This window comes from Dipodomys spectabilis, unplaced genomic scaffold, assembly GCF_019054845.1.
Source record: "Dipodomys spectabilis isolate Male_0828 unplaced genomic scaffold, ASM1905484v1 ptg000106l, whole genome shotgun sequence".
NCBI classification, from domain to species: Eukaryota; Metazoa; Chordata; class Mammalia; order Rodentia; family Heteromyidae; genus Dipodomys; species Dipodomys spectabilis.
In genome coordinates this window covers 1,085,944-1,113,759 of record NW_024870783.1, presented here as the reverse complement: position 1 = coordinate 1,113,759, position 27,816 = coordinate 1,085,944, and the positions used below count along the sequence as shown (strand labels likewise).

The following is a 27,816-nucleotide window of genomic DNA, read 5'->3' as shown; positions in this document are numbered from 1 at the left end:
TGGGAGAATTGTGGAAGTTAAGTCTTGAAGTGCTTGACTGATATAAGCACTGCCCTTGTAAAGGTAGCCAGAACCGTTCCAATGCTATTTTAGAGAAGTGCTAGGGGTTGGAGGCATGGCTCTAGTGGTAGAACACCAGCTGGGTAAAAGTTGGTTATTTTTCCTTTAACATGGCCAGATGTTCTGGGGGTTGATTATTAAAGTTTTTGACTAGTTTGAAAGGGGTCAAAAGTTAGAGCTATCATGAAAGATGATCCCAAAGTTCAAATTCGGGGGAGCCAGTGGTGGGCTGCCCATCCAGTGTGCTTATTAAACTTGGGCATGCAACAGACAGCAAGGCAAAGTTTATCCTGCAAAAGGCATTCTGAGTTGGGGTTCTCAGGATACCTTAATATCCCCAGGTATTTCCAACATAAATCTTCCATGCCATTCATGAGGGATCCTAGGAGTCTATCAAGAGGAGAGACACCCTGCCATCCTTTGTGGCAGTCTCGTTCATGGGCTAAACCTGCAATCCTTTGTAGCTGACAATGGACCTGAGATGTAAAATTAATCTGCAACATCAGGAAGGGGCCCAAACAGGCACCCTGAGAAGCAAGCAACCTCATGCATTGGCCTCGGTAGAAAAAAATGAAACTACGAATACTTCTTTGGTAGTTGTGTGTTTGCAGGGGCTGTGTGAGAGAATTGTCTTAGATTCAGACTCTTAAATTCTTTGTGATTAAGAGTCTTAATCTGCAACTTCATTTGTCCAGCTGGGGAAGAATGAATTGTTGGAGATGGAGTGATCTCTGAGAAAAATCTCTAGTAAGGGAGTTAAGAAAAGGGGTGAATAAGAGGTGAAACGAACCCCAAGTTAAGTATTCAAATGTTTTTTTCTTTCTTGCTAATGTTTCTAACATATTTATAAGATCGTTTCTTTGCTTTGTATGTTCCTCCCCCACGGTATAACCCCTGCTTACACTGTATTTGATGTTGGTATACTTTGTGGAGGGGAAGGGCAAAAACAAGTCGTTTAAATAGGGATACAGGTGGACCCATTGCAACAATGAGATGTACAAGTCGTTATGTCGAAAAACAAACCTTACAACTATTTGGGGGTGGGGAGGGAGATGGGAAGGGATTGGGAAGAGGAAACAAAGGAGGAAGCAACAATGCTTGATAAGAAATGTACTCATTACCTTGCCCATGTAATTGCAACCCCTCTGTATGGTATTTTCACAATAAAAAAAAAAAGCAGTCTGAAGTGCAGAGTGCACCAACAAAAAAAAAAAAAAAAAAACTTCCATTTCAGCATGTCTCTGTAATTTGAGAATTCTAAACCTAGGAAGCCCAAGAAAATTGGAGCTAAGAAGGCTTCCTCAGACATTCTTTATATTGTTGTCTTTTAGGGAGAATGTGGGGAAAGATATGAAAACATGTTTTAAGGCTGATTTTTATTTTTGAGCTCTACATTTAATGTGGGCTTTTCAAATCTTGTATATCCCTGTCTCTGTGTAAATATCTTCAGAAGGATCTGTTACAGGCATTCAGTAATTAACTGACTTAATTGCAAAAGATTCTTGAAATTTGGTTATTTACAATGTTCCAGGTCTAACAAGTTACTATTGCTATTAGATTAAAAAAAAACTTCATATAGGATTACTTTTTCCTGGATATTTAAAAGAATGTTATTTAAGTTTGAAAGTTTTATAAAAGGAAAAACCAGCAAGTAGAGGAAACATGGGAATGTTGAGTACATGTTTTTTGGAATAGTTCTATAATAAACCAGTCAAGATTGTTTCAAGGGCTTTGAAGGTAGCTCAATGGTAGAGTGCTTGCCTTGCATGCATGAGGCCTTGGGTTCAATTCCTCAGCACCACACAAGCAGAAAAAAGCCATAAGTGGTGTTGTGGCTCAAGTGGTAGAGCACTAACCTTGAGCTGAAGAGCTGAGGGGCAGTGTCCAGGTCCGGAATTCAGGCCCCATTACGGACAAAAAAAAAGTTTCAAACAGCTTTGGGTGAGGAAAATGGGGTGGGGCGAGGGATGATTTAACATCTAACAATGGTGTAAAACTAACAAAATTTTTAATGGGAGGGCTGTTGTCAGACCTTATCAAGCATGAATGTCAGAACTAAGAATGCCAGAACAAGGTCAGCCTGGATATGTCATAACCTTCATTTTTTTCTGTATTTTTTTCTGTTTTTTATTGCAAAAATGATGTTCAGGAGGGTTACAGTTACATGAGCAAGATAATGAGTACACTTACTATTATAAAGATAAACCCTGTTTATACCCTGGATCTTCCAGGGTAATTGAAAAGGTGGGAACCACATGACCTCAGTTGAGCCAGGCCCACTACTTAGTCAGCTCAAATCTGCCAACTATTAATGAGCAAAGTTGGATCATCAAAGGAAAAAATACAATCCAAAAGCAACTTTATTTAAGTCCTAGAAAGGTGTCTGGTATTGCAGAGGACCAGTATTGGAGACCTTACTGGACAACTGGGTTGGAAACTGCAATTTGGTTCAACATACATCCATTTTACTCAAGATATTTGAGAATGGCCAGGTTGAGAAAATGCTAACATCAAGTAAGGAGTGAGATTCATCCCCAGAGAGTCTTCCAACTGTCATATTTGTGTAGATGCTATTGGGGTCTCCCAAAGAGTTCCTAATCAAAACCTATTTGATTTCTAGCTTTAAACTGGGAATACCTATAAAATGTAGATTGGGTTAGATCCATTAGTTGATTGGATTAGATTTATTATCAGCAGAGCCTTGGTAATTATACTAGACACCATCAAGGTAATAACAGAACAACTAAGTGCCACTAGTAGGATAACATTGAAAGACTAGTTCTAGGTTTATAGGCTGGAAAGGGAATTATCTCTGTGGTGATTAGAAACTAGTACTGCACAAAGGCCTTACATAGATTGAAGGCTGGCAAAAGGTTTACCATTTACTAGATTGTTAATCAATAATTTGGAAGACAAAGGAATGGTGCTGTCCAAATTTGCCTCTAGTACTTGTTTTCATAGCAATGCCTCTGTTGGTGGCTGTAAGAATGAGGGCAAACAAAGACCCATTTTTTAAATATTCTCCCTTTGGATACTGCTGAATGGGAAAGTCTGTTAAAGCTGACTAGGTTTGAAAAAATATAAAACAAGGCAGGACTGTAGGAGTTAGAATCTTTTCTACCAAAGTGCTTGACATAAGGATAGATGCTATCTTACAAGGAGCTAAGACTGGTTTTCTGACAAACTTTGACCAGATATCCTGGTTTTATCTAGTTTGAAAATTTATCTGAGCAAGAAAGATTATGATCCCAAACTTCTAATGAGTGAGAGACATGGTGGACTGCGTGCTCAGCATGCTTGCTTGGCTTCCTGTCAGTATCAGATTCTTCTGCAGAAGTAAATTATGCCTTGCTGGGTTCTTTTCGAGTTGGGATATCAGGTGTCACATAGGAGAAAACATCAAGATATTTCCAACAACTGCTCTGATGAGCTTAAAATTATTTGGGATAACTTTGGAAAAGCACAATTTAAAACTGTATATTAATTATACAAAGGGATTCTACTGTTACTTCCATGTATACAAGGTGTACTTTTTACAGAATTTGATCTCTCTTCCCCTTTTTATGGGCACCTTTATGGAACATACTTCAATCATCTTCATCTCCATCACTTTCACCTTCCATGTTCTCCATCTGGCCGGTTATTGCTCCAGTCTGAGGGTTCTTGTTTGCCTTTTATATCTTTGGCATAAGTTATTGTAAGCAAAAATACTTACAGAAAATAGACTAAAGACTGTGCTAACAAGATTAAAAAGTCTTTGAATGGAAGAAGCATTATGTTAACTCGGATATGCCTATCTTCAAACTTTTCTGTTTTCATTCTTTTCCATGAGGAGGCTGCTTTCAAATCTGAAGTGTTTATTATTATTTTCTGTTTAACCATTGAGGCATGGTGAGAAACTACTTAAGTTATACATACACACCAGGAAGTAATCTGTCTTTAGCAGTGATGTCATGAATACAAGATTTTGAAAAAAATTTGGGGACTTCTCTACAATTAGGCTGAGTTAATTTTGTGTTGCTATTACAAATACTTGATAGTTACCTTAGAAAGGCTTATTTTGGCTCAAAAATTTTGTGGTTCCAATCTATAATTGGGTAGACCTACTGTGTTAAGGCCTCCTATGTGGAGGATGGGAATGACATGATGGGTGTATGGTGTAGGAAAACTATTCACTTCATGGTCAAGAAAAATCTGGGGTCCTATTTTTCACTTCAAGGACACACACCCTACATAACCAGAAGACCTCCCATGACACACCCTAAATAACCAGAAGACCTCCCACTAGGTCTTACATTCTCATTTGCACCATCTCCAAGAAGCTAAGGGCTGAGTCTTTAAAACACCGGCATTAGGTGGACACTTAAGATCCAGCCTATAGCATTACTTTATGAACAGTAATGTGCATATAAATTAATTGGGAGTTTGAAATGTAGCTTCAGATTCAATGGGGCTGGGGCTGCTGAGAATTTTTGAGTTTCTAATAGGTTCTATATTAACACATGTTTGGGTTTGGGGATTATTATTAGAGTAACACTGCTCTTTGTACTGCATTTGTGCCATAAGCTTCAAGTATTCAGTCAGTATCTTAACACTGGAGGAATGAGAACAAGCAAAAGAAGATACATAGCTATTAAGCCCCTAAAAGCCACAGAAGATTGGCAAATAGGTAGCTTAAACACTAGCACAGGTTTATTTGGAAGAAAAGTCTACAGAGTTAGCCCTGGCTGGTCAATTGAATAAAATATCTTTTAATATACTGGTCAGCGTCTGTGATTTTGTCCAGGGGTCAGTCCACTTCATCTGGAGGCCCCAGTGAGATCCTATTCTTGCCTGAACAGGACGTCTCCTGTCACGACCTGACTCCTGTGTCAGGGGACAGGCCACATGGGCGCACCTAATGGAAGGCCTCTGAGAGACATTCCTCAGCCCCAGGTGCCCTTGCTCTGTGGAACCCCTGAAATGAACTCTGGAGTGTGTTCTACCAGTAAGTCTCTGCCTGTCATCATCATGTAAAAACATAAGTGAGTTGTTTTAAACTCCCAAGAAAAGTCATCAAGTTTTGGTGTTAGCAAAAACTTGAAAATTAACTATAGTTCCTCTGCAAAATAATGCAATAATCCTTTACATTTTTGATAAATCAGATAACTTGATTGCAATGAACAGCTTAATGCATTAAAACACCAGATCTTTGGTTTTCTGTAATATCCAAATTACTGTTCACTGGCAGAAATTTCTTCCTGTTTTCTGGCCTCAGTCCCTCCTGCTGTTAGAAATTTACTCTCTCCCCTTTTCCCTGGGAAAAGAATAGCCATGTGTACCAAACTGTGAAATCAGAAAACAAAACAAAATTATTGATACAGGGCAAAAACCTCCTGGTAAAGAAAAACCCCAGACAAAGGCTGACCAGTAGTCAGCTTTTGTCCCTTCCCCATCCTTGATAAAATGCAAAAGAACATTGCTCCCTCACTCAAGTTTACCAAACTGGCAGCTTTGCAAAAGGCTTTTGACAACCTGAGGCTTATCACCAGCTGCGTTAAATTGCTGTGTTAGGAGCTTATAATAAAAATTTCTAGAATAATGTCAATAGCTTTGATAGTATTGATCATGCTGACTGAGTCAAGATTATGTTTTGCCTATGCTCCTGTGAGTCAAGGCTGTGTTTCTGCCATGTTTTGCTTCTGTAACTTTGTTTGCTTCCTCGGTAACAAGGCCTTAAGCCCACTAATTAAAGACCAGTGCTAAGTAGTCCCACTATGAGTGGCCTATTACAAATTATTACATATGATATTACCATAAAAAAAACAAATTTAAAGGTCATAAAACTGTAACCAATGGAAAATATGTCAAACCTGCCTTGCATGGCTTGTCTATATAACTATGTAACCAAGCTCTATAAAAAAATGCATCCTACCCTGAGCTCAAGGCTATTCTCCTACTTTCCTGGTGGTAGGAAGTGGTCCCATGTGGTGGAAATAAAGTTCCTAACTCCTTTAACTGGGTTTCATGGAGTCTCTTTTGGATCTGGGATATAATAGATGTAGGCCCCAGTGAGATTCAGGATACCAGGCCTTGAGTTCCAGGACTTTGGACTCGTGTCCATAAGGGCCACTCCCTAGGGGATGGCTGTGGAGAGAAGTTCTTAGCAGGAACTTAGAATGCAAAAGCCTCTAGAGGTAAGTTGAAAAGCCTGGCTAGGTGTAGTGGAACGGGCAGAGGGGAGGCAGGACGCAGCAGAACTCCCAGCCCCAGAGGAGATTGGGTTGCCTCTCTCCCCAGTGGAGGCAGATTAGCATTCTTAACCTGGAGTCTGGCCTCGCTTGGGTTATCTTATTTGTTCTGTGTCAGTTGAACGTGCTTTCTGGTGCTGCTGCTTAGGTCTGTCTGACCATTTGGTTTGTGTGGCCAATGGTCTGTGTCTATTTTACTTGACATTTCTGTCTAAATGTCTGAGAACCACAGGCATTGGAGAAATGGATGAGATGGAGAATTTCCTGTCAAACCTATGTCTCCAACCCCAACCCCAGATGTTGGAGAAATATTGGGATGAGGTGGAGAATCTCCTCTCAAACTTGGGTCTCCACTCTGGTGCTGATCAAATTCCAAGGGGAAAGCTTATTTGGCCCAAAAAGGAAAAGTAAGATACAACTTTTGTTTAAGTTAATTCTGAGATCACTGATTGCTTTCTTTTTACAGAAATGTACCAACCTTCTTTATCCATCACTTTTGGAAATGCTTTTAGATCCCTTTTCTTATTTTCAGGAAAAAGCCAGAGCATATGAGTACTGTTGCCCAAGGTCATCTCTGCACTCTCTGCCAGGTAGATTGGCCCTCCCTTAATGTAACCTGGATGCAGGAGAGCTCCTCTAAACTAAACCCTCTCTTCTAGGTTCACAGAGTTATTTGGGGGCTCTCAGTCACCGAAATCAGGTCCCCTAAATACCAGAGCTCACAATTCTCTGAAAAAACCACAGACAATTATTCACGTTATTAGAATCTGTTATTTTTGTTCATTTGGGCATCTCTGGGGGAATAAAAGTTCCAGCTCTGTCTGGGCTTGGTCATAGACCTTCTCTGTTTTGTCCGTGTTGCAGCAGTCAAGAGGTGGGCATGGAAGGTTGCAAGACCTTTCAAGCTTCAGGTTGCATTTTTCTGCAGAGGCAGCCTGAAGTGAGGGCATAGACAGTTTGAGCCTAGTTTGGACATTTGGCTTGTCCGAACAGTTAAAATTGTAAAATGCTCTTGTCTAAAAAAAAAAAAAAAAAAAAAACAGATAAAAGATAGGCCAGTTCAGTTTCAGGTGACTCCCACCTAACCTTCCTCCAGCTGAAGGTATTCACAAGGCCAATTGGTAAAATGCCTTGCTAAACAAGCAAGCCCTGGGTAAATGAAGCTCAGCAAAGGTACTTTGTTTAACAAATCTTAAATCTTTAGATAACAATTCTGGAAAATGTAAGACTGATTTTCATTTTTGTGCACTTTAAGGTTTGTGTTGAGTATGTTGGAACATGTTCAAGATGAAAATCAGCATGCAGTAAAAAAGAGTTTAAACACTAAGGAAGGTCATAAGATTTGAATGCCAAATGTCTTAAAAGGATTATTGTATTGTTTTAAACAGGAAGTTTAGTTAAACTAAGAATTCTTTAATTTACAAATCAAAATCTGTATTTTAAAATTGAGTATTTTTAAATGCAAAGTTGTTTACCCTGTAATCAAGTTATCTGACTCAACAAAAAGGCATTGCCTAAAACTTGCTAAAACTTGGGGATACTAATAGAAATTTAAATATAAAGGTTTATTTAACACTGTCAAAGATTTTACCTGTTCTGTCTGTCTAAAGCTATTTCATTCAAGAACCAAGAGATTAAAAAAATGGAAAACCTTAGACTCTAATAGAAGATCTACTTTTAGAGGTGAGGGATGTACAGGCAGAAGTGCAGCTCAGCCAGTCATGCAGGGTGGGACAGGCCCTGGGGAAGACCACGCATGCTGGAAGAGGGCAAGCTGGCACAAAGGCAGTTCAACTAACCCAGAAGAGTTGGGTGCAAGCCAATTCCTTAGGAGGGTCCTTGTGACCTATCTTTGTCCTGTCCCTTTCTCTTGCAGATAGACACTGGAAACATAATAGTAAAAATGAGTGATGTCATGATCTGATTGGTATTCCTAAAACTGCTACTTAAATGTATTAACATTGAAAAACCCTTAAAAATATGGTTAGAAAGTTTATCACTGTGATTTGCTTTCAATGATATTCTGCAATTGAATATGTTTTTTAAAAGGAATATAGATGGGCTGGGAAGGTGGCTCAGTGGTAGAGCACTTGCCTTGCATGCATGAGGCCCTGGGTTCGATTCCTCAGCACCACATAAGCAGAAAATAAAAAGCTGGAAGAGGCATTGTGGCTCAAGTGGTAGACTGCTAGCCTTGAGCTGAAGAGCTGAGGGACTGCACCCAGGCCCAGAGTTCAGGCCCACAACCAGACTACCCCCCCCCCCCAAAAAAAGGCATATAGGTGTTAAGTCTAGCTTCTTGGTACAGTGCTGGTGATTAATTCTTGCATTAACAAAAAAAAAGGTCATTTGAGTTCAGAAGTTTGTAATGTATATCTATTTTAAAATGAGCAGCCAATAGGCAATGAGTGGTACCTAGCCTCAAGATTTCAAAGGATTTTTCAAAATGCAAATGAAAACTAAAATATAAAATGTTAAAGCAGAGATTAGTAAAAGGCTTAAAAAATTACAATTAGTAAGTCTTTAGCCCACTTATTTCTTGGGCAGTTATTTCTTTGAAGTTTGTTTTTGGGGATTTAATTTTTTGAGTTCCAGGTATATTTTAGATATGAGACCCTTGTGTGTTGTGTGACTAGTGAAGATCTCCCAATCCATGGGCTTTCTGTTGATCTGAGGTCTTTGATCCGTTTGGAGTTGATTCTGGTGCAGAGTGATATGTAAGGATCTAGCTTGAGTTTTCTACAATTAGTTAACCAATTTTGCCAGCACCATTTACTGAAGAGGCTGTCTTTCTTCCATTCTATTTTTTAGCTCCCTTATGGAATATTAGATGGCTATAGGTCTGTAGGTTCATTTCTGGGTTTTCAATTCTATACCATTGGTCCTGAGGTCTGTTCTTGTGCCAGTATCAAGCTGTTTGATTACTAAGGCTTTGTAGTAGAGTTTGAAATTTGGTATTGATATTCCTCCAGCACTGTTCTTTGTGTTAAGGAACACTTTTGATACTCGGGGTCTTTTATTGTTCCATATGAATTTTTGGATTGCCTCTTCTATTTCCTTGAATGAGGTTGGAATATTGATAGGTATCACAATGAATTTGTAGATAGCCTTGGGAAGTATTGCCATTTTCACGATGTTGGTCCTTCCAATCTAGGAGCATGGGAGGTTTTTTCCACTTTGTAATTTCTGTTTTGATTCCTTTTTCAAGTTTTTAAAGTGGGTTTCTCATAGAGAGACTCCACTTAGATCTCCCCTGTGACCCAGCAATTCCACTTTGGCATTTACTTGAATGATCACAACAAGGCCATAGTAAAGCTACCAGCACAACTATGTTTATTGCAGCATTATTTACCATATCGAAGATATGGAACCAACCCAGATGCCTTCAGTAGATGAATAGATAAAGAAAATGTGGTATATATGCACAATGAAATTCTATGACTCTATAAGAAAGAATGGCATTGCCCATTTGTTAGGAAATGGAAAAACTTGGGAAAAAATTATATTAAGTGAAGTAAGCCAGGCCTAAAGAAACATAGGTCACATGTTTTCCCTTATTTTCAATAGCTCATATATGTCTGAGAAAAGCAAGAACAGTCAGATACGTTGATGTTAGGTGAAATGAACCCCAAGATAAGGACTCAAATAGTTTTTATTTCTTGCTATTATTTCTAACATATTTATAAGATTCTTTTTTTTTGGGGGGGAGGGTCTGGTCGTGGGCCTGAACTCTGGGCCTGGGCGCTGTCCCTCAGCTCTTCAGCTCAAGGCTAGCACTCTACCACTTGAGCCACAGTGCCACTTCTGGCTATTTTCTTTTTACTTATGTGGTGCTGAGGAATTGAACTCAGGGCCTCAGGCATGCAAGGCAAGCACTCTACCACTGAGCAACCTTCCCAGCCTCTTATAAGATTTTTTCTTTGTTGCTTTGTATGTCCCACCCCCACGGAGGGGGGTGGGAAGGTGGTGGGGGAAATGGGAAAGTATTGTAAGGGGAAAGAAAGGAGGAGGCAACAAATGTACTCATCACCTTGCCTATGTAATTGTAACACCTCTGTATGGTATTTTCACAATAACAACAAAAAAAAAATCCCTGTGAACTTAAAATATAAATTAGGATTGGATGGGCTGGGAAGGTGTCTGGGCTGTGAAGGTGGCTTAGAGGTAGAGTGCTTGCCTAGCATGCATCGAACCCCGAGTTCAATTCCTCACTACCACGTATTCAGAAAAAGGAGGAAGCAGTGCTGGGGCTCAAATAGAGTGCTAGCCTTGACCAAAAGAAGCTCAAGGACAATGCCTATGCCCTGAGTTAAAGACCAAGGACTGGCAAAAAATAATTAGATATGAATTTGAAAGTAAAATTGTTAACATTTGTCTCAAAGTACAAAAAGGAAAAATTAGGATTACAAAATAATTGCTTAATTGCTATTTCAGTTTGCTCTTATACTTTTTTTTTTTTTGTAACAGTTCCCAGCAGGCCCACAAAAAGGAGTGAGGATTCTTACAATTTTGTCAGATATAACTTTCAGCCTCTAATAAGTTCTAGTAGACCATGCCTTAAAAAACTATTTGTAATGACCATCTTTGTTGCTTTCAATTGGAGTAAACGTGGCCTTTTGTTTAGACTTGTTGATCTGAGAACTGTGGTTCAAAGCCAGCCTGGGCAGAGAAAGGGCCCTTTGAGGTTATCTCTAATTGGTCAGCAGAAGAGTTGCTTTGGGGCTCAAAGTGGCAGAGTGCTAGCCTTGAACTCAGGGCTTGAGCACTATCCCTCATCTCTCCAGCTCAAGTTCAGTGATTAAGGAAAATGCCAAGGTGTATGTATCCCAGCATGGAGAAAGACACTCCTGGGACCCTGGCAATGATGAATCATCCAGAGGCAGTTACAAGCCACTGCTCGAATGGCAGAGATCGTATCAGATTCTGTTTGGCCCTTCAAAAATTGAGGGGCTGGGAAGGTGGCTCAGTGGTAGAGTGCTTGCCTTGCATGCATGAGGCCCTGGGTTCGATTCCTCAGCTCCACATTAGCAAAAAAAAAAAAGCCGGAAGTGGTGCTATGGTTCAAGTGGTAGAGTGCTAGCCTTGAACTGAAGAGCTGAGGGACAGCACCAGGCTCAGAGTTCAGGCCCCATGACCGGATCTCCCCCCCCAAAAAAAAAATTGATCAGAGTCAGGAAGTCATGGAAAAGTAAATTGCAATCATGCCTTTCTAAATGTCTGTCTGCTTCATAACTGGGCAAGAATGTGCCAGTCATCTAAGTGGGTTGTAAAATGTATGGGATAGTTTAAATCCCCAAATTAGGACTTTGAGCAGATACAGGGCAAAACTGTTGGAGACTTCTTAAATTACAGGAGGGGTTCATTTTGCCTAACATCATCTTATCTGATCTTTTCAGCTTGTCTCAGACATATACTAGTTATTGCAAATAAGGGAAACCATGGTGAAGAGGTATAGTAACTCCATTTGAAGGTCAAACCCCCTGAGCTGTGCTGCCCTCAGAGTAACCCCCAAAGAGAAAATTCTCGGGAAAAACCTAGGTTGCCACCAACCCTGCCCATCCTTAAGTAACAGAACAGTTGCCTAAGTGTTGCATCAGAAAAAGGGAAGTACGGTCAGGGTGGACTTAAACCGCCTGAGTTTGTGAACTTGCTTGTGTGGAAACCCCCTAAACTTGTTTGTTTGATACTATAAAAGCTGTGCTAATTTTGTGCTCGGGGCCTCTTACCGTCACCAGTTACTGAGTGCATGGAGGACCTCGCTTGAGCTTGCAATAAACGACTCTGCTGTTTGCAAAGAGTCTGGTGGTCTGTGAGGGGCATCCAAAATCGGGTACTTCAATGGGATCTATGTTTCTTTGGGCCCAGCTTACTTCACTAGATAAGGACACAGTGGTTTTTTTCTTTCTTTCTATTGTTTCTAACATATTTATAAGGTGATAGTTTTGTTGCATTGTATGTCTCTTCCCCCACAGTATAACTCCTGTTTTCACTGTATTTGATTCTGGTGTCCTGCATCTAGTTTATACCTATTTCTAATTTGAGGCGGGGAAGGAAAATGACAAAATGCTGAAATAAGGATACAGGATGACCATTGTAACAATAAGATGTACAGGACACTATGTTGAAAACGAACTTTACAACTTTGCTGGGGGGAGGGGTTAGAGAGGAAGGAGTTGGAGAGAAAAGGGATGGTAAGGGAAAACAAAAGAGGAAATGGACTCATTACCTTGCTCATGTAATTGTAACCCCTATGTACAGTACCTACACAATAAAAATACATATTATAAAAAGAAAGGAAAAGGGCTGTAGGAGGATTGGGTGGAAGGACAGGGAGAGTATGGGAAGGGATGGGAAGGGGAAATAAAGGAGGAGGCTACAATGCTTGATAAGAAATGTACTCATTATCTTGCCCATGTAATTGTAACCCCTCTGTACAGTATTTTCACAATTAAAATAAATAAATGAATAATAAAAAGAAAGGCAAGAGAGATCTTATGTGTTCCCTAGAAAGGGACATGCCTTCGTGACATGCCTCTTTGCCTGCGCCCTAATTCTTCAACCCTTTCCAGGCATGTTTTACAGTTTTCTTAAATAAAGATGCTTTTTCATTAAGTAGTGAGTCATTCTTATTTACTTTCTAGATATTTATTGAAAAGTTTAAGTTTGGTCATTTTATTTTTAATTGTTTTTTATTGTGAAATTTTATTACTATAAAATAACTTAACACCTATAACCCTCATAGTTTTTAGATAAATAGGAAGGGATGTTACTCAACTTATTTTATGGAACAAGTATTACACTCATTCCCAAAAGAGAATTCCAACAACAAAAAAGAATTATAGACCAATCTTTTTGATGAACTTAGGCACAATAATTCTCAATAAAATATTTGCAAATCAAATTCAGCTTCCCTTTAAAAGATCATAAAACATGATCAAGCATATTGGTTTCTATGCTGAAAAAAAGAAATTCTCACCATATAGAAATCAAACATAATGCAGGACTTAAACAGAATCAAAGTTTAAAAAATAGCATGATTACTTTAACTTATCCAAAAAAGCTTTTGACAAAGTTCAACATCCTTTTTATGATACAATTTCTAATGAGGCCTGGGAATGTGGCTTAGTGATAGTTCACTTAGCATGCATGAAGCCCCAGGTTTGATTTCTCAGTAACAGATAAACAGAAAAAGCTGGAAGTGGTGCTGTGACTCACGTAGTAGAGTGCTAGTCTTGAGCAAAAGAAGCTCAGGCACAGTGCCTAGGCCCTGAATTCAAGTCCTGGGACTGGCAAAAATAAATAAATAAAATTGCAATAACTAGTATATGTCTGAGACTAGCAGAAACGATCAGATAATTTGATGTTAGGTGAAATGAACCCCAAGATCAGAATTCAAATGTTTTTTTTTTCTTTCTTTTGACTGTTTCTAACATATTTATAAGATGATTTTTTTGTTGCTTTGTATGTCCCTCCCCCACGGTATAACACCTGCTTTCACTGTGTTTGAGGTTGGTATAATTTGTGGAGGGGAAGGGAAAAAACAAATCATTTAAATAGGGATAGATTTGGACCCATTGCAACAATGAAATGTACAAGACATTATGTTAAAAAACGATCTTTACAACTATGGCCAGGTTGGGGTGGGAGGGAAGAGGGGGATGTTGGGGAATATGGGAAAGGATGGGAAGGGGAAACAAAGGAGGAGGCAACAATGCTTAATAAGAAATACACTCATTACCTTGCCCAAGTAATTGTAACCCCTCCTTACGGTATTTTCACAATTAATATATATATATTCCATAAAATATTTTAATAATGAAAAATGAGGAAATTGTCAAATGTGATGAGAAGCCAACTGTATTTTATGTCCATTGACCAACTTTGTGGTGTTTTCCCTATCAAGTAACAAAGATAATTTTACATTCCGCTGTAGAAACTTGGATCCATATTTCAACAAGGAATGTAATGGATAAGCCATCAAGTATTTTCCACAGAGCACACTTAATTTCCAAGAAAAAATAACAATGCAGCTAAGAAAAATCAAACAACCATTACCTTCGAATAGAATTGAAGTGAAGATCATCAGTAATGGAACTGAGTGACAACAGCAACTTTCAAGTGGATATCCTGGGAAGAACTCAGATACCATCAAGTATTTTCCACAGAGCACACTTAATTTCCAAGAAAAAATAACAATGCAGCTAAGAAAAATTAAACAACCATTACCTTCGAATAGAATTGAAGTGAAGATCATCAGTAATGGAACTGAGTGACAACAGCAACTTTCAAGTGGATATCCTGGGAAGAACTCAGAAGTACTGCTGTACAATCCTCTAAGCATGGATTCTTGAGTCTAACCTTGATGGAAAGTGCACAAGTCCACACCAAAGGACATTCAGGAATATAAGTGATTGTGATCCTCAAGACTGATAAGATCAGGGGACTGAAGAGGCTTTGGGAGATTTCCAGGGAAGAGGAGGAAAGGCAGATCTAGGAAAATCTGACCTAGACTGAACTATTATGTGACAAAAGACAATGGGGGATAATTGTCAGTATTTGACATGAGCCTAAGAAAGAATTAGACTTGTATATTAAGGTTATCTTCCTGGGATACGAATGCTGATTTCTTATTTGTTGCAAATGAATAGAAATACACAAGAGAGTATGTTTCTTACTTCTTCAATTTGCTTCAGATGGTTCAGGGAAAATCTACTTTGTGTTGTACTTTTAACATTTCTTCTTGAAAATGTATGCATTATCCTGCCCATGTAATTGTAACCCCTCTGTATAGTATGGTCACAAATAAAATAAAATAAAAAAAATTAACCTTAAAAAAAACATTTCTTCTTGAAATAGTTTCCCTTTAAGAACTCAAACAGCACTTGTTGAGTACAGACTGAAGATGTTCTAACACCTTTAACAAGGTGGCTTTGTCTCATTCTTATAGGCATTAAAACCAGTAACTAACCTGGCATGGGTAGGTCACACCTGTAATCCTAGCTACTTAGGCTGAGATCTGAAAATCACAATTTAAAGATCGTTTAGGCAAGACAGGCTGTAAGACTCTTATATTCAATTAAGCACCAAAAAAAAAAAAAAAAAAAAAAAACCTGAAAGTGGAGCTCTGGATCAAATGGTAGAGTGTTAACTAAGAACAAAAAACTTAGGACACTGCTCAAGCCCTGAGTTCAAGCCCCAGGACTGACACTACACACAAAATAACAATATTCCTGTTATCTTTTTTCTTTTTCCAAGTACAATTTAAGACCCTGGAACTGAACCTGCATTATGAAAAACAGGAATCCCTGGTTCCTTCAAGACTCTCTGACAATAAATCCTCTATTCGTGGTCTGAGAGAAGCCTATCTGGGATATGATATGATCCTGAGTTGCAGAAAGAGCAGGGAGGAGAGTGATTAAGGATGAAGATGGAGGCAGTGTGATTAATAGTGTAATCAGACTACCAGCCTGCAAGTGATAGTCAGAATTTTGGCAATCATTGTCTGACTGGACAGTGTCAGAAAGTACTCTGTGCACAGTGAGTGGTCTCAGAGGCACTTGTGAGTAACAGTTCAAAATCAGCTGATACTGATTAGCATCATTGGACACCTTCACATTTCTGGTCTCAATTTTTTTCTATAAACCTTAGTTACAAACAGCATTCTTATTTATGAAATAACATGTAATTCTCCAAAAAGAATAAATATGATGTAACGTGTGTGGGCACACATACAGCTACTTAAAGCATATTGACCATCATCAGTACCAATTTTGATGCTATTGTCTTTCTTTTTTGGGACTGAAGTTTGTATTCAGGAATTCAAACAATCTGGGTAAATGACCACATTCCAGCACTTTGACTCTAGCACATTTTTGAGGGAGAATCTCACGCTTTGTTCTGAGGGTGCTCAAAGAACACAGTACTCTTACCTATGCTTTCCATATAATCATAGTTAAAGGCTTACAAGTGTGAGGTTTGCTAAATTTTTGCCCTGGCTGCTGAGGAAAAACATTAAAATAACACTAATTTTTTACCTGCCTCTATTTGCATTTTATTGGAAAGGTGACATATGGAGGATTTACAGTTACATGAGTCAGGTAAATAGTACATTTCCTTTTGAACAGTGTCACATCTTCCCTCCTTTCCTCCCAGTGTTGCCTTTTGAAATTTGAAATCATCTGTGGAGCTCCTCATTTTACAGTATTGAGATCTCCATGAAGAGCACATGCGTCCAGTGAAATACGACATTTACGGAAGAGTGAGGCATGGTGCTTCCATAATCATAGCTAGCTGGAAACCAGTGAACCTGACAGGGCTCACGTGACCCCAGAAGCACATGACCTTTTGCTTGCCCTGGTTGAGATGCATTAGAAAATCTTATAGTGCAGATTTAAAGAAAAATGAATGAGACAAAGGATGCCTGTTTTCCCTTATATATGGAAGCCAGATTTAGCTTATAAATTTACTAGTAAATAGGTTAGTTGGTGTACAAAAATATACAAATGTATTCATTGGAATATGGTAGATTCCAGGGAGCACTCAAATAGTATAATTCCTTAGAATGGTGAAGTCAAATTTAGCCAAAAAAACAGTAGAGGGCAGGCACTTGAATGGGATGGAGTGGGATCAAGGGTAAAGGGGAAGAAGAATGAAGCTGAGAAAAGGAGAATGCAGATAAGAATTCAATGCAAAGCCAGGTGCTGGTGGCTCACTCCTGCAATCATAGCTACTCAGGAGGCTGAGATCTGTGGATCTCAGTTCAAAGCCAGCCTGGGCAGGAAAGTCTGTGAGACTATTACCTACAACAAACCACTAGAAAACTGGAAGTGGCACTGTGGCTCAAGCAGTAGAGCAATCATCTTGATCTGAAGAGCACAGGAACAGCACCCACACCCAGATTATAAAGAGCGCACAAAAAGTGGGCAGGGATGGATAGTGAGAATGTTTTAAGGGATGACATTGATCAAGATGATTGTATTCATAACCTGCTTTTAAAATGGCAATTCTTTTGTACAGCTGCTGAAACATTAAAAATTGGGAAACAAAATTAATGATGGAATGGTAAAGTAGGTCCTCTCTGTGTATGGGTACTCATGGGACAGAGAGAGAAAAAAACAGAGATAAAGTAGGTAAATATGGTAGAAATACTATATGAACATATAAAAATGTTTCTAATGAACATTCAAAGTTGTAATTGTGTAGTGATAGAAACCACATGACTCTAAGAAGTGATGGGTATGTAATGTGTAAAAGAGCCAGATCATGATTTTTCAAGGAAGGACCGCAAAACTGTTCTGAATTAAAAGCAGACTGAGATCTAGGCCAGTTAAGGCAACCTGTAAGTGGGTCCTTTTGTCACAAATGCTGTTACAATTGTCAAAGTCAAAATGGTCTTGCAGTCCATAGGACATGATTTAGGATACCATCATTTTATTGGGTCAGATTAGGTAATACCCTCTTTTTAAGAAATTTTTAGGGTGTAAAACTATGTGAGCATATTCTGAAATGAATGAGAAGAAAATACATTTTTTACTACACTTACAACCCATCTGTAAGGGTAAAAATATTTCAAATAATTTACAATGCAAATAATATTCCTGAACCATATCCTGAAATTATTCTTCCGTTGTAAGACAAATCACTTTTCTACAAATATCCAAGATAATAATGTTTCCTCAAGGATATGACCATTAAAAAGCCATATCTTTCTTAATGCCTACATAATAATTGCCTCAGTCTTGCTCTTGGTTTAGGGACCTCCATATTCTGTCCTTTGAGTGTGGCCTTATTCAGTAACCTGGAAGTTCTTACCAGTAATGATAAACATATTTGTCAAAGAGAAATTAATTTTCACTTCTTGCAGCCAAGCAAGATGGATCCAGAATTAGGATAAACCTAAAACCCTGGACTAGTCATGATCTATTGCAAAACAATGATTCCCAAGTCAGATTCAAATCAATATCATACCACTGAGTTTAGAAACATAGGAAGAGAGAAGACAGAGATAAAAAGCTCCACTAGGAATGTAAGAATGCCAGAAAATCCTGACACCTGATGGATCACAAAGGACCGTATGAAAAACAGTGTCTTCATTCAAGTCCCTATCTTCTATTTCAATTGGAGCCTTATCATGTCACAACAATAATCAGAGCATCTGGTCAACCAGAAAGAACTTGGAAACCCAGAAAAAGTAGTATCACTCTTTAATATATTTCATTGCTCCCAGAAATTAGACGACTCACATAGTGCTCCTTCAGTCATTCTGACAGAGTGGACAATTCAAGTATCAAATTTCCTTTGGAGGAATGGGGGAGTATGATGGAGGGGCTGACATGATGTATTGAACTAATAAACTGATTTGGAGAATGATACCTTCTTATGCAAATACTTAAAATAATAAAAATATAATTTACAAGGTTTCAATTATTTTCATCATCATTACCGTGTGGCAACAAAAGTTTCAAACTAAAGAGTTCAAGCCTAAATTTCATAGACTCTGTTTGTTTCTTCTTTGGCTCTATCCTGTTCATAGGACAGATCACAGCAGTAGTCCATTCCCCAGGTCCACAGTGGGGCCAACTCTACTGCAAAGAAAGAGAGCTCAATTGCTCCTCTATTCTTGTTTGACTTCAGATTTGAAAGCCTGCAAAACTGCCCACATTGGCTTCTTCTGGCAGGTCCACTAGATAGTATGTTGATTAGCAACAAAATGTTTAGGTGCTGTTCTTGGAGTAAACTGGCTTCCCTTGCTCTTGTATGGAATGGCTGATAGTTATAAATATGAATAACAGGCAGACAAGTGCACATTCTGGAATTCAAATTACACAATCTTAGGAAGTGTTATGGAACAGATTCCATCAAAGCTTCAAGAATCACATCCAACAAGGCCACTGCTCATTAAGCCTGCAGAAGCGTCCCCAACACCTGTGGTTTCAGTTTCAGGAGACTCTCTAGGGAAGAAGGATATTCCTGTAACTCAGAAGTATTACAACAGTACAGATACCAGAGACCAAGGCTCTTGGCCTGCAGCCTTTGTTGAATGGACTATATCACATTTGTATTTCTTGAGGAGTCATCCATTGTGTTATCCCAAACCACCAATTTGATCTTGGACATAGATTCAATGCATATTTTCCCACATACAAATTCACATTTTGTGAAACATCAGGAGAAATACATGACCACAGAATACATTGCAAACCTATTCTTTACAAACAAAAGTGACTTATCTCAATTCAGATGATGGGGAAACCTAAACCCACTTGGTGGCTCTCCTTCAGAAGTCTCAAATGTAATCCCAGGACTAAATTATAATGGTGAATCCAAAGGAGTATTTCATTTATGGACGTTAAAAAAAATAATAATCTTCTTATTTGCAAAAATACTATAAGTTTAGGAAAAGCAGAAAAGGTCAAAAGCTATGTACTTATGACCATATAAGATGATATTAAGTGAAATGTTTTTTTTTTCTTTCTTGCTATTGTTTATAATGTATGTATAATGTACTATGTGATTTTGTTTCTTTCGTATGTTCCTCCTCATGGTATAACCCCTGTTTCACTGTATTTTATTTCCTTGTCCTGCATCTTGTATATACATTTTTCTAATTTGGGGAGGGGAAGGGAAAAAGAAAATGTTTAAATAGGGATACAGGTTGACCCATTGTAACAATGAGATATAAAAAACACTATGTTGGAAATGAACTTTACAACTTCGGCGTGGGGTGAGTGTGGGTTGAGGGGTGGAAATGGATGAGGGGGCTAGTTGTACTTAGGGAAGGAAGGGATGGTAGGGGAAAAATAGAGGAGGAGGCATCAATGCTCAATAGGAAATGTACTCATTACCTTACACATGTAACTATAACTCCTCTGAACAGTATTTTTACAATTAAAAATGTATAAAAAAACATGAATGCTGACAGATTACATATGGGACCCATGTTTTTCCTTACTAAATCTCCACAATCTAGGTTCCCCAGATCTTCCTTTAAGTCCAGATCTGTAAATGTTTAACTACATGATTTAATACACTGTTACTTTGTTGCCTGTGGATAAATTAGAACAGAACAGAAAAAAGTGGAATGATGTGATCCAATAGAGAAGGTTGAGCAGATGGGGAGACCAGACATCATTCCCATCTCCCTTTAAACTCCCTTTCAACACTAGGCAAACTCAGTTCGTAGGAATGAAAGTTAGCATAGTCAGTATGGAGGACAGTAAGGAAGTTACTAAACTACCTAAAAAGAGATATACAAGATGATTTGGCTACCTCACTCCCAGGGCAACATCTGAAGGAAATAAAGCCAAAATACAAAAGTGATATTTATAAAGGAATTTCTGCATATATAGATTTATTGTGATATTGTTATCACTAGAGAAAATTTGAAATCGATCAATTGTCCTAGAATCGATTAGAAAGTAGTGATGAACTGGTGCATATGTGTATGTATGTCTGTGTATATGTGTTTATATATATATATACATATATATATACATATATATGTATATGGATACGTGTATACAACATATGTAAAGGAACATGAAATCCTGTAATCTGCAGCAAAATGAATGGAACTGAAGGACATTCTGTTAAAACAGGCAAAACAAAAGGCCATTATGTATGGTCTTTCTCATTCAAACAAACTTAAAACAATTAAAATAGAAGAGTAATTATGTGGGCCTGAAAAGGGCTCCAGGTTAGGAGGCAGGAGGGTGAGCACAGGGCAAAGTAGAAGGATATGATCGATGTACATAATAGATGTATATGGAGAATCCCAGAATCTTATTATTAGACACTGCTAAAATATTCTAATACAATAAATACCAGAGAAGTAACAACTAAAATCTGAAGCAATGAATCTCTTCTTTGTATTATAAACAGTTCCTGATGGTAGCTCATACATGTAACACTAGCTATTCTGGAAACTGACATCTCATGATCGTAGTGCAAAGCTCGCCTGGGCAGGAAACTTTGTGAGACTCTTAGCTCCAATTAACCACCAGAACATCAGAAATGGAACTGTGGATCAGTATGTTGGAGTGCTAACCTTGAGCCAAAGAACTCAAGCCCCAGGACTGACAATAACTATAACACAAAACCATTGTTGCTTAGAATATCTATTACTTGTGTTGTTGTCTTATGAATCTCAACTGTTGACACAATTCACACTCTTCGAGTCTATATTGTCTATATATGAGCAGCTCTGTCAGCAGGTGGAAGCACCGGGAGGAGCAGCTGGGGCAGCCCAGACTCTCACTTCTGTTACCCTGGGAGGTTTTTGTCATGGCTTATATCACTGTGGGAGGTAAGTTTCTATACTGTTGACAGTAATAAGTGGCAACATCTTCAGGCTGCAGGCTGCTGATAGTGAGAGAATAATCTGTCCCAGATCCACTGCCACTGAACCTGGATGGAACACCAGATGCCAAAGTACTACTACCATAGATCAGGAGTTTAGGGGCTTTCCCTAGTTTCTGCTGGTACCAGGCTAAATTGCTATAAATGTTTCCACTGGCTCTGCAAGTGATGGTGGCTGTGCCTCCTACAGATGCAGACAAGGTGGATGGGGACTGGGTCATCTGGATGCCACACCTCGCATCTGGCAGGGGAAACATGAAACAAATATCCACATTATTACCCAAACTATAAGAAGGCTCTCCTGAAGAGTAAAGCATCATGGATCACACTGAGGACTTTTAATGCCCAATATTCTTTATCCTTACCTGGGAGCCAGAGCAGCAGGAGCCCCAGGAGCTGAGCAGGGATCCTCACGTCCATGCTGTGTGCTGACTGGGACAGACTGCTACACCGACTATGAGCAGCCTATGAAGAAGTCCTGAGGGCAGTGGGCTGTGCTGCTGGCACATGCAAATCATCAGCTTCTGGACAAGGTTAAACACAACTGTACGGCTGCCTCACCTCAGTAGGTCTACACAAATTTGAGTCTCAGGAGACTTAGGTCAGGCAACAGACTGTATTGTAGCCACAGAAGAGAATCAGCACATTCCTTTCTTGTGGGTGGAGCACACCACTGATCTCATTGAGGATAAAAGTCTCTTTTCTTTTTATTTCTTTATCTGAGACAAGACCTTTCCATTAAAAGGTTAGTTCCAGAAATTTACAGTCATTTGCACAACACTCATTTGGCACATGTCTTTATTATCCAGAGCAGGAACTTTGGGAATTGCTCTGATTCTGTGATTCACTGATAATCTTTATGTGGCAATTTATCAGCACTGCTGTCCTGTAATGTGATCCTTAGAGATGAAATAAGGATGTGGAGCTATTACATTGATTAGAAAATAGTTAAACTTGTAAATTGTGCAGCACAGCCTTGTTTTTTCCTATAACTCTGAATTTCTTGCATCAGTAGATACATAAAAGCAAGACATTTTCTTCCTTTCAAACCTGACCAGTCTTTTCCGCCATCCTTTGGGTGTGTATAATTTATAATGTCCATTATTGGGGTCTTCATATTCCTTCTGGATTTTAAACATCTTAACCAAAGCTACTGAGTTTGAATCAGAGATTCTCCTTGAAAAGAAGAATAAACTCGGGTTATGCTGAAGTCTACTGAGTTGTCTAAACCTACATATGTTCCTTTCACTTGGTGGTCTCTTCTAGTTAAGAGAACACTGTGTCTCACACCTGGGTTAAAGATATCGGGCCCAAGTAGAATAAGTAGAACCATGGAAAGGTTCTACAAGGAAAATTCCCATGTTGGAATTTTTTAACAGAATCCAGGAGCCAGCAGTACATGGAAACGTCATTGGTATTGAGAGGAGGCAACATGGGGCTTAGAAGCAAGAGTGAGGAGAGCTGATTGTCTATGCCGGGGAGGAAGAGCATTGCTGGCTGCATTGAAGGTGCTGAGGTGGAATGGGACACAAGGACATCCATATGGGCCTGTGCAGTTGTGAGGGCCCACAAGTCACTACTGCATGGGACGCAAAGTTGACTCATCTCAGCAGTGTTATGCCAGTCTGAGTAATATATGAGCAAATATGTGAGGGGGGATGTATGCTGTGATCATGTAAGTGACAGTGACAGCTGGTGTTTCTCAGTATCCAAAAAAGTTGATCATGTGGCTAAATTCTTGAGGGAAAGAATTGTAATCTAACTACAGGAGAACTTTGTCTAAGAATGTATTTCAGAATAACTTATTGCTATGCATGCAGGTGGACAAATCACCGTAAATTCACACATATATGTATGTATATGTAAGACTAGATGAATGAATGAGTAGATGGATAATTTTTCACAGCCTAGAAATAATGATGCTCTAGTTCCATTAATAGATAGCACCAAAGCCGGGCACTGGTTGCTCATGCCTGTAATCCTAGCTACTTAGGAGGCTGAGATCTGAGGATCACCATTCTGCCCAGCCTGGGCATAAAAGTTCGTGAGACTCTTCTCTCCAATAAACCACTCAAAAACCGGAAGTGTCACTGTGGCTCAAGTGGTAGAGCGCTCGCCTTGAGCTGAAGAGCACAGGGACAGCTAGCTCCCAATCCCAGAGTTCAAGCCACCCCTACTTCGACAAAAAAAAAAAGAAAAAGATAGTACCATCACTAAGGCACCAGTAAACTTTCTCCAGTAAATGAAACAAGTGACCCTTGTGGAAATAATTGATTTTTTTTTTATCAAAACTAGGAAAGTGTAAGATAATTTTGGACCATTTTGTGCCAAACACAAAAAAATTTCTGGTATGCCCACTGGCCAATTTCATGGGATTTTGAATACCATATAACACTAATATACACCATTAAATCAATTGTTAATCCTTGGATTCACCATGATATTTTCATAAGAAATGTGATATTCTAAAATGATCAAAAACTTCTCCACACATTTTCATAAATTGCAAAAGGGAAAGAATTGTTATATAGCAGAGAAATCTGGCAGCCATCACCTAGTCTAGAATTGAAATGAAGATCACCAGTAATGATGATTCAAACCATGGGTCTGTTAAGAGTCACCATAAAAAGAACACAGTGGCACTTCTGGTCTTTGCTCACATACGTGCACTACTGAGTATAACCTGGAGGAAAATTGCATGAATCTAGTTTGAGAGACATTCAGAAACATGGCTGCTGTGCAGTCACTAAGAATGATAAGAACATGATTATATCATGATTTTTTCTTACACAGTAGGATGCAAAATAACATATTGTTCCATTAGAACTTACTCATCATTTGACAATATTTCACTGGCAGTAGGCAGAGATTTCAGTTTATAGAAGAATGGAGAAAGAAAAGGTAATTCAAGGAGGAGCTCAAACAAAACTTAATGCAGGGGTTCATTTGTTATAGCAAGATATGATTTTTTCCTACCTCTCTCCTCTGTCCTCCTGTATCCTACTTCTGTAATTAGGAGAAGGATTTTCCTTGTTGTTAACAAATTGTAGCACTGTGTATACTCCTTGCCATGCACAGGCTTCTATCTACCACTAGGATCTGTCTCTCCATGAGGTCAAGACAGGTAAGATCAACTTGGACAAATGCAGGAGACAATCACTGCCCAGGGAATGTCTTCTCAAACAGGCAATCAGCTGTCCTGCAATGGGATTAATTTAAACATCTTTAAAAGCAAACTGCCTACAAACAATAATAGCTGTTTTTAGTAAGAGCTCTGAAGTGCATAACAGAAGCATTGGAAGAGCAAATATATATATATCCATTCTTTCATCTATGACCAAGGCCATAAGTTATAGATTAAAGAAGGAAAGTAAGTTACATTTGAAGGAAGTATCATTTTGAATCTGAGGGATATAATTGATCAAACATAATTTCTCTCCCTTTGCCTGTGAACAAACCACTTAAAATGAAGATTGATTCTCTTCATTAACAGAGATATTAAAAATGGTCTAAGATGCTCTGTTACAATGGAATCCAGGTTTGTTTTGAATAGAGAGTCAGAGTCTGGTTCATGTTACTCATCTGTGTGTTTGCTGATTTCCAATTGCATGGACATGATGGCATGAAAAATTAATATCCTTATTCAGAAGATGAGTTAGTTAAATGGGCTTCAGTGAGATCACATGGGATATATTTAATGAACCACAGATGTTCAATTTTAACTTATTTCTTCTTCCTCTCATTCTAATCATGCTAAGAGTTGAAGAGACAAAATGTGTTCCCAGATGCCCACTACCAACTTGAGTAATAGTGTTGCTAGAGAGAGTGGCGAGAGGGGAGCAGGTGGGGTGGGGTGGCTGAAGTCTCAGGAAAAAGGACAGCAGGAGAAGTATTTGTGCACTCCTGATCAATGGTTGCTTTTCTTCTCTTGTGAATGTTCTGTCCCAAATTCTCCCTCCAAGACATTTCTCATAAGATTTTTTTTTATTTTTCTTCCTTTAAAAAATAGTATTGGCTTAGAGTAACTGTACCAAGTGCTTTCATTGGGATATTTATAAGTTGATTATAATATACATTGATCAAAATACAAAATATATATTATTCTTTATTCACATACATTTATATGACATATATGCGTATATACCACATATGTCACATATTCCATATAGGACACCCAGGTTACATATATGTCACATGGGTTACCTACATTATATGCTTCACATATGCCACATATTTGCCATATGCATGTTACATACACTATAGTCACACGTGTCAAATATGTCACGGGTGTTATATATGTCACATATGTTTCTTGTGTATTGGAGTGTGCATTATTTGGACGTTTATATGCTAATATATATGGGTATATTGTCCTAAATACATTAATGACATATGTATATATTCTGAGTATATGTTTCATGTATATATAATGTTCCCCCAACTGAACTTCAGAGCCTGGCTGTAGCTGCAAAGCATTGTCAGCAGGTGAAACCACAAGGAGAAGCAGCTGGGGCAGCCCAGCCTGTCACTCCTGCTTCCCTTGGAGGTTTATGTTATGGCTTGTACCACTGTGGGAGGGTAACTATTACTCTGTTGACAGTAATAAGTTGCAAAGTCTTCAGGCTGAAGGCTGCTGATTGTGAGAGTGAACTCTGTCCCAGATTGGCTCCCACTAAACCGGGATGGCACCCCGGATTCCAATCTGTTTGCCCAGTAAACCCTGGTTTCTGCTGATACCATTCTAAATTATTGCTAAAACCCTGACTGGCCTTGCAGGTGATAGAGACTCTGTCTCCTACTGATGCAGACAGAGAGGATGGAGACTGGGTCATCAGAATGTCACAACTGGTACCTGATATTGGAAACAAAAGACAAATATCCACCCAATTAATTATACTGTGAGACCTTCCATGAAGACCCAGGCTTCTATACCTAGGCTTCTCCCACAGGGTGGAAGAAGTGCTGTCCTTCCTTACCTGGGAGCCAGAGCAGCAGGAGCCCCAGGTGCTGGGCAGGGGCCCTCATGTCCATGGTATGGGTTGACTGGGACTGACTGATACACAGAATTTGAGCAGCTTTAAAGAAGTTCTCAGGCCTAGTGGGCTGTGCTCTGGGCTCATGCAAATCCTCAACTGCTAGGCAAAGCAACAGAGCCAGCACAGATGCAGGGTGGTGGAAATCAAGGTCAAAGCCCAGAACTAAAGTTATCATGTGTCCCAATGAGACCTGCACATCACAAATTTGTCCTTGAAAAATGTTTTTCCAAAGACAGAACGACACTCTTACTGTTTTTTTAAAAGTTTATTTTTATGAGATGGGAAGGTAGCTCAGTGGTAGAGTGCTTGCCTTACATGCATGAGGCCCTGGGTTCGAATCCTCAGCACCACAGAAGCCTTGAGCTTGAGCTAAAGAGCTGAGGGACATCGCCCAGGTCCAGATTTCAGGCCCCATGACCAACCAAAAAAATTAAAAAGTATGTTTTGATTTCAACATAATCTATATTAGGATATTTGCAATAGCTTTTTCTTGTCAGTCACTCAGAAAAAAAATGAGAATGAAAATAATTATAGAAGCTGCTGTGTTGGCACTGGATTTCTGAGTTTTTTGTTTTTCTGCCCTACACCAAAGTGTAGTTAATCATAACCAGCATTACCCAGAAGTTGATAAGTCATAACACTGATCATAGGTAGGTAGGTAGTTGGCTAGGTAGAAGTAGATAGGTAGGAATGTATGGAGTTAAGGAAATAGAAAAAAAATTTAAAAAATTAAGATCGATTAAAGCAAGGAAGCAATGATACAAGGAAGGAAAATCTAGATAGCTGCCTAGGTAGCAGGATGGATTTAAATTTTTTTAATACCATGTTAAAACAAAGCAAGTGCAACCAAAAATCATGATCTGCAATATAGAGACCAGCCCATGGTGTTTGCATTGCTGCCCTGTGCACTCCTGATGAATATTGGCTTTTCTTCTCTTGTGAATGTTCTTTCCCAAAACCTCCCTCCAATTCATTTCTCATAAGATTTTTTTTTTAATTTTCAACCTCATATGAAGGAAAGAACTTGGTTCTATTTCTTGCTTTGTAACAATTAGTCTTTTCAACACCAGTCATTTTCTAAGCTTTTCACTGCAGTATATCTCCTATCTTCATTATCTGAAACTGTGGCCCCT

General features: G+C 38.9%; 1 pseudogene and 2 gene segments (V, D, J or C); all 3 read right to left on the bottom strand.

Annotated features, from left to right (window-relative positions):
* The window catches only part of LOC122114103, a 353,243-nt gene that overhangs the window by 33,416 nt on the left and 292,011 nt on the right, over window positions 1-27,816 (bottom strand).
* On the bottom strand, window positions 638-22,124 carry LOC122114148. The segment is given in 4 exon segments: window positions 638-648; window positions 11,664-11,673; window positions 21,609-21,888; window positions 22,013-22,124. Coding segments are annotated over 3 exon segments (339 nt in total).
* On the bottom strand, window positions 26,170-26,678 carry LOC122114146 (annotated as a pseudogene).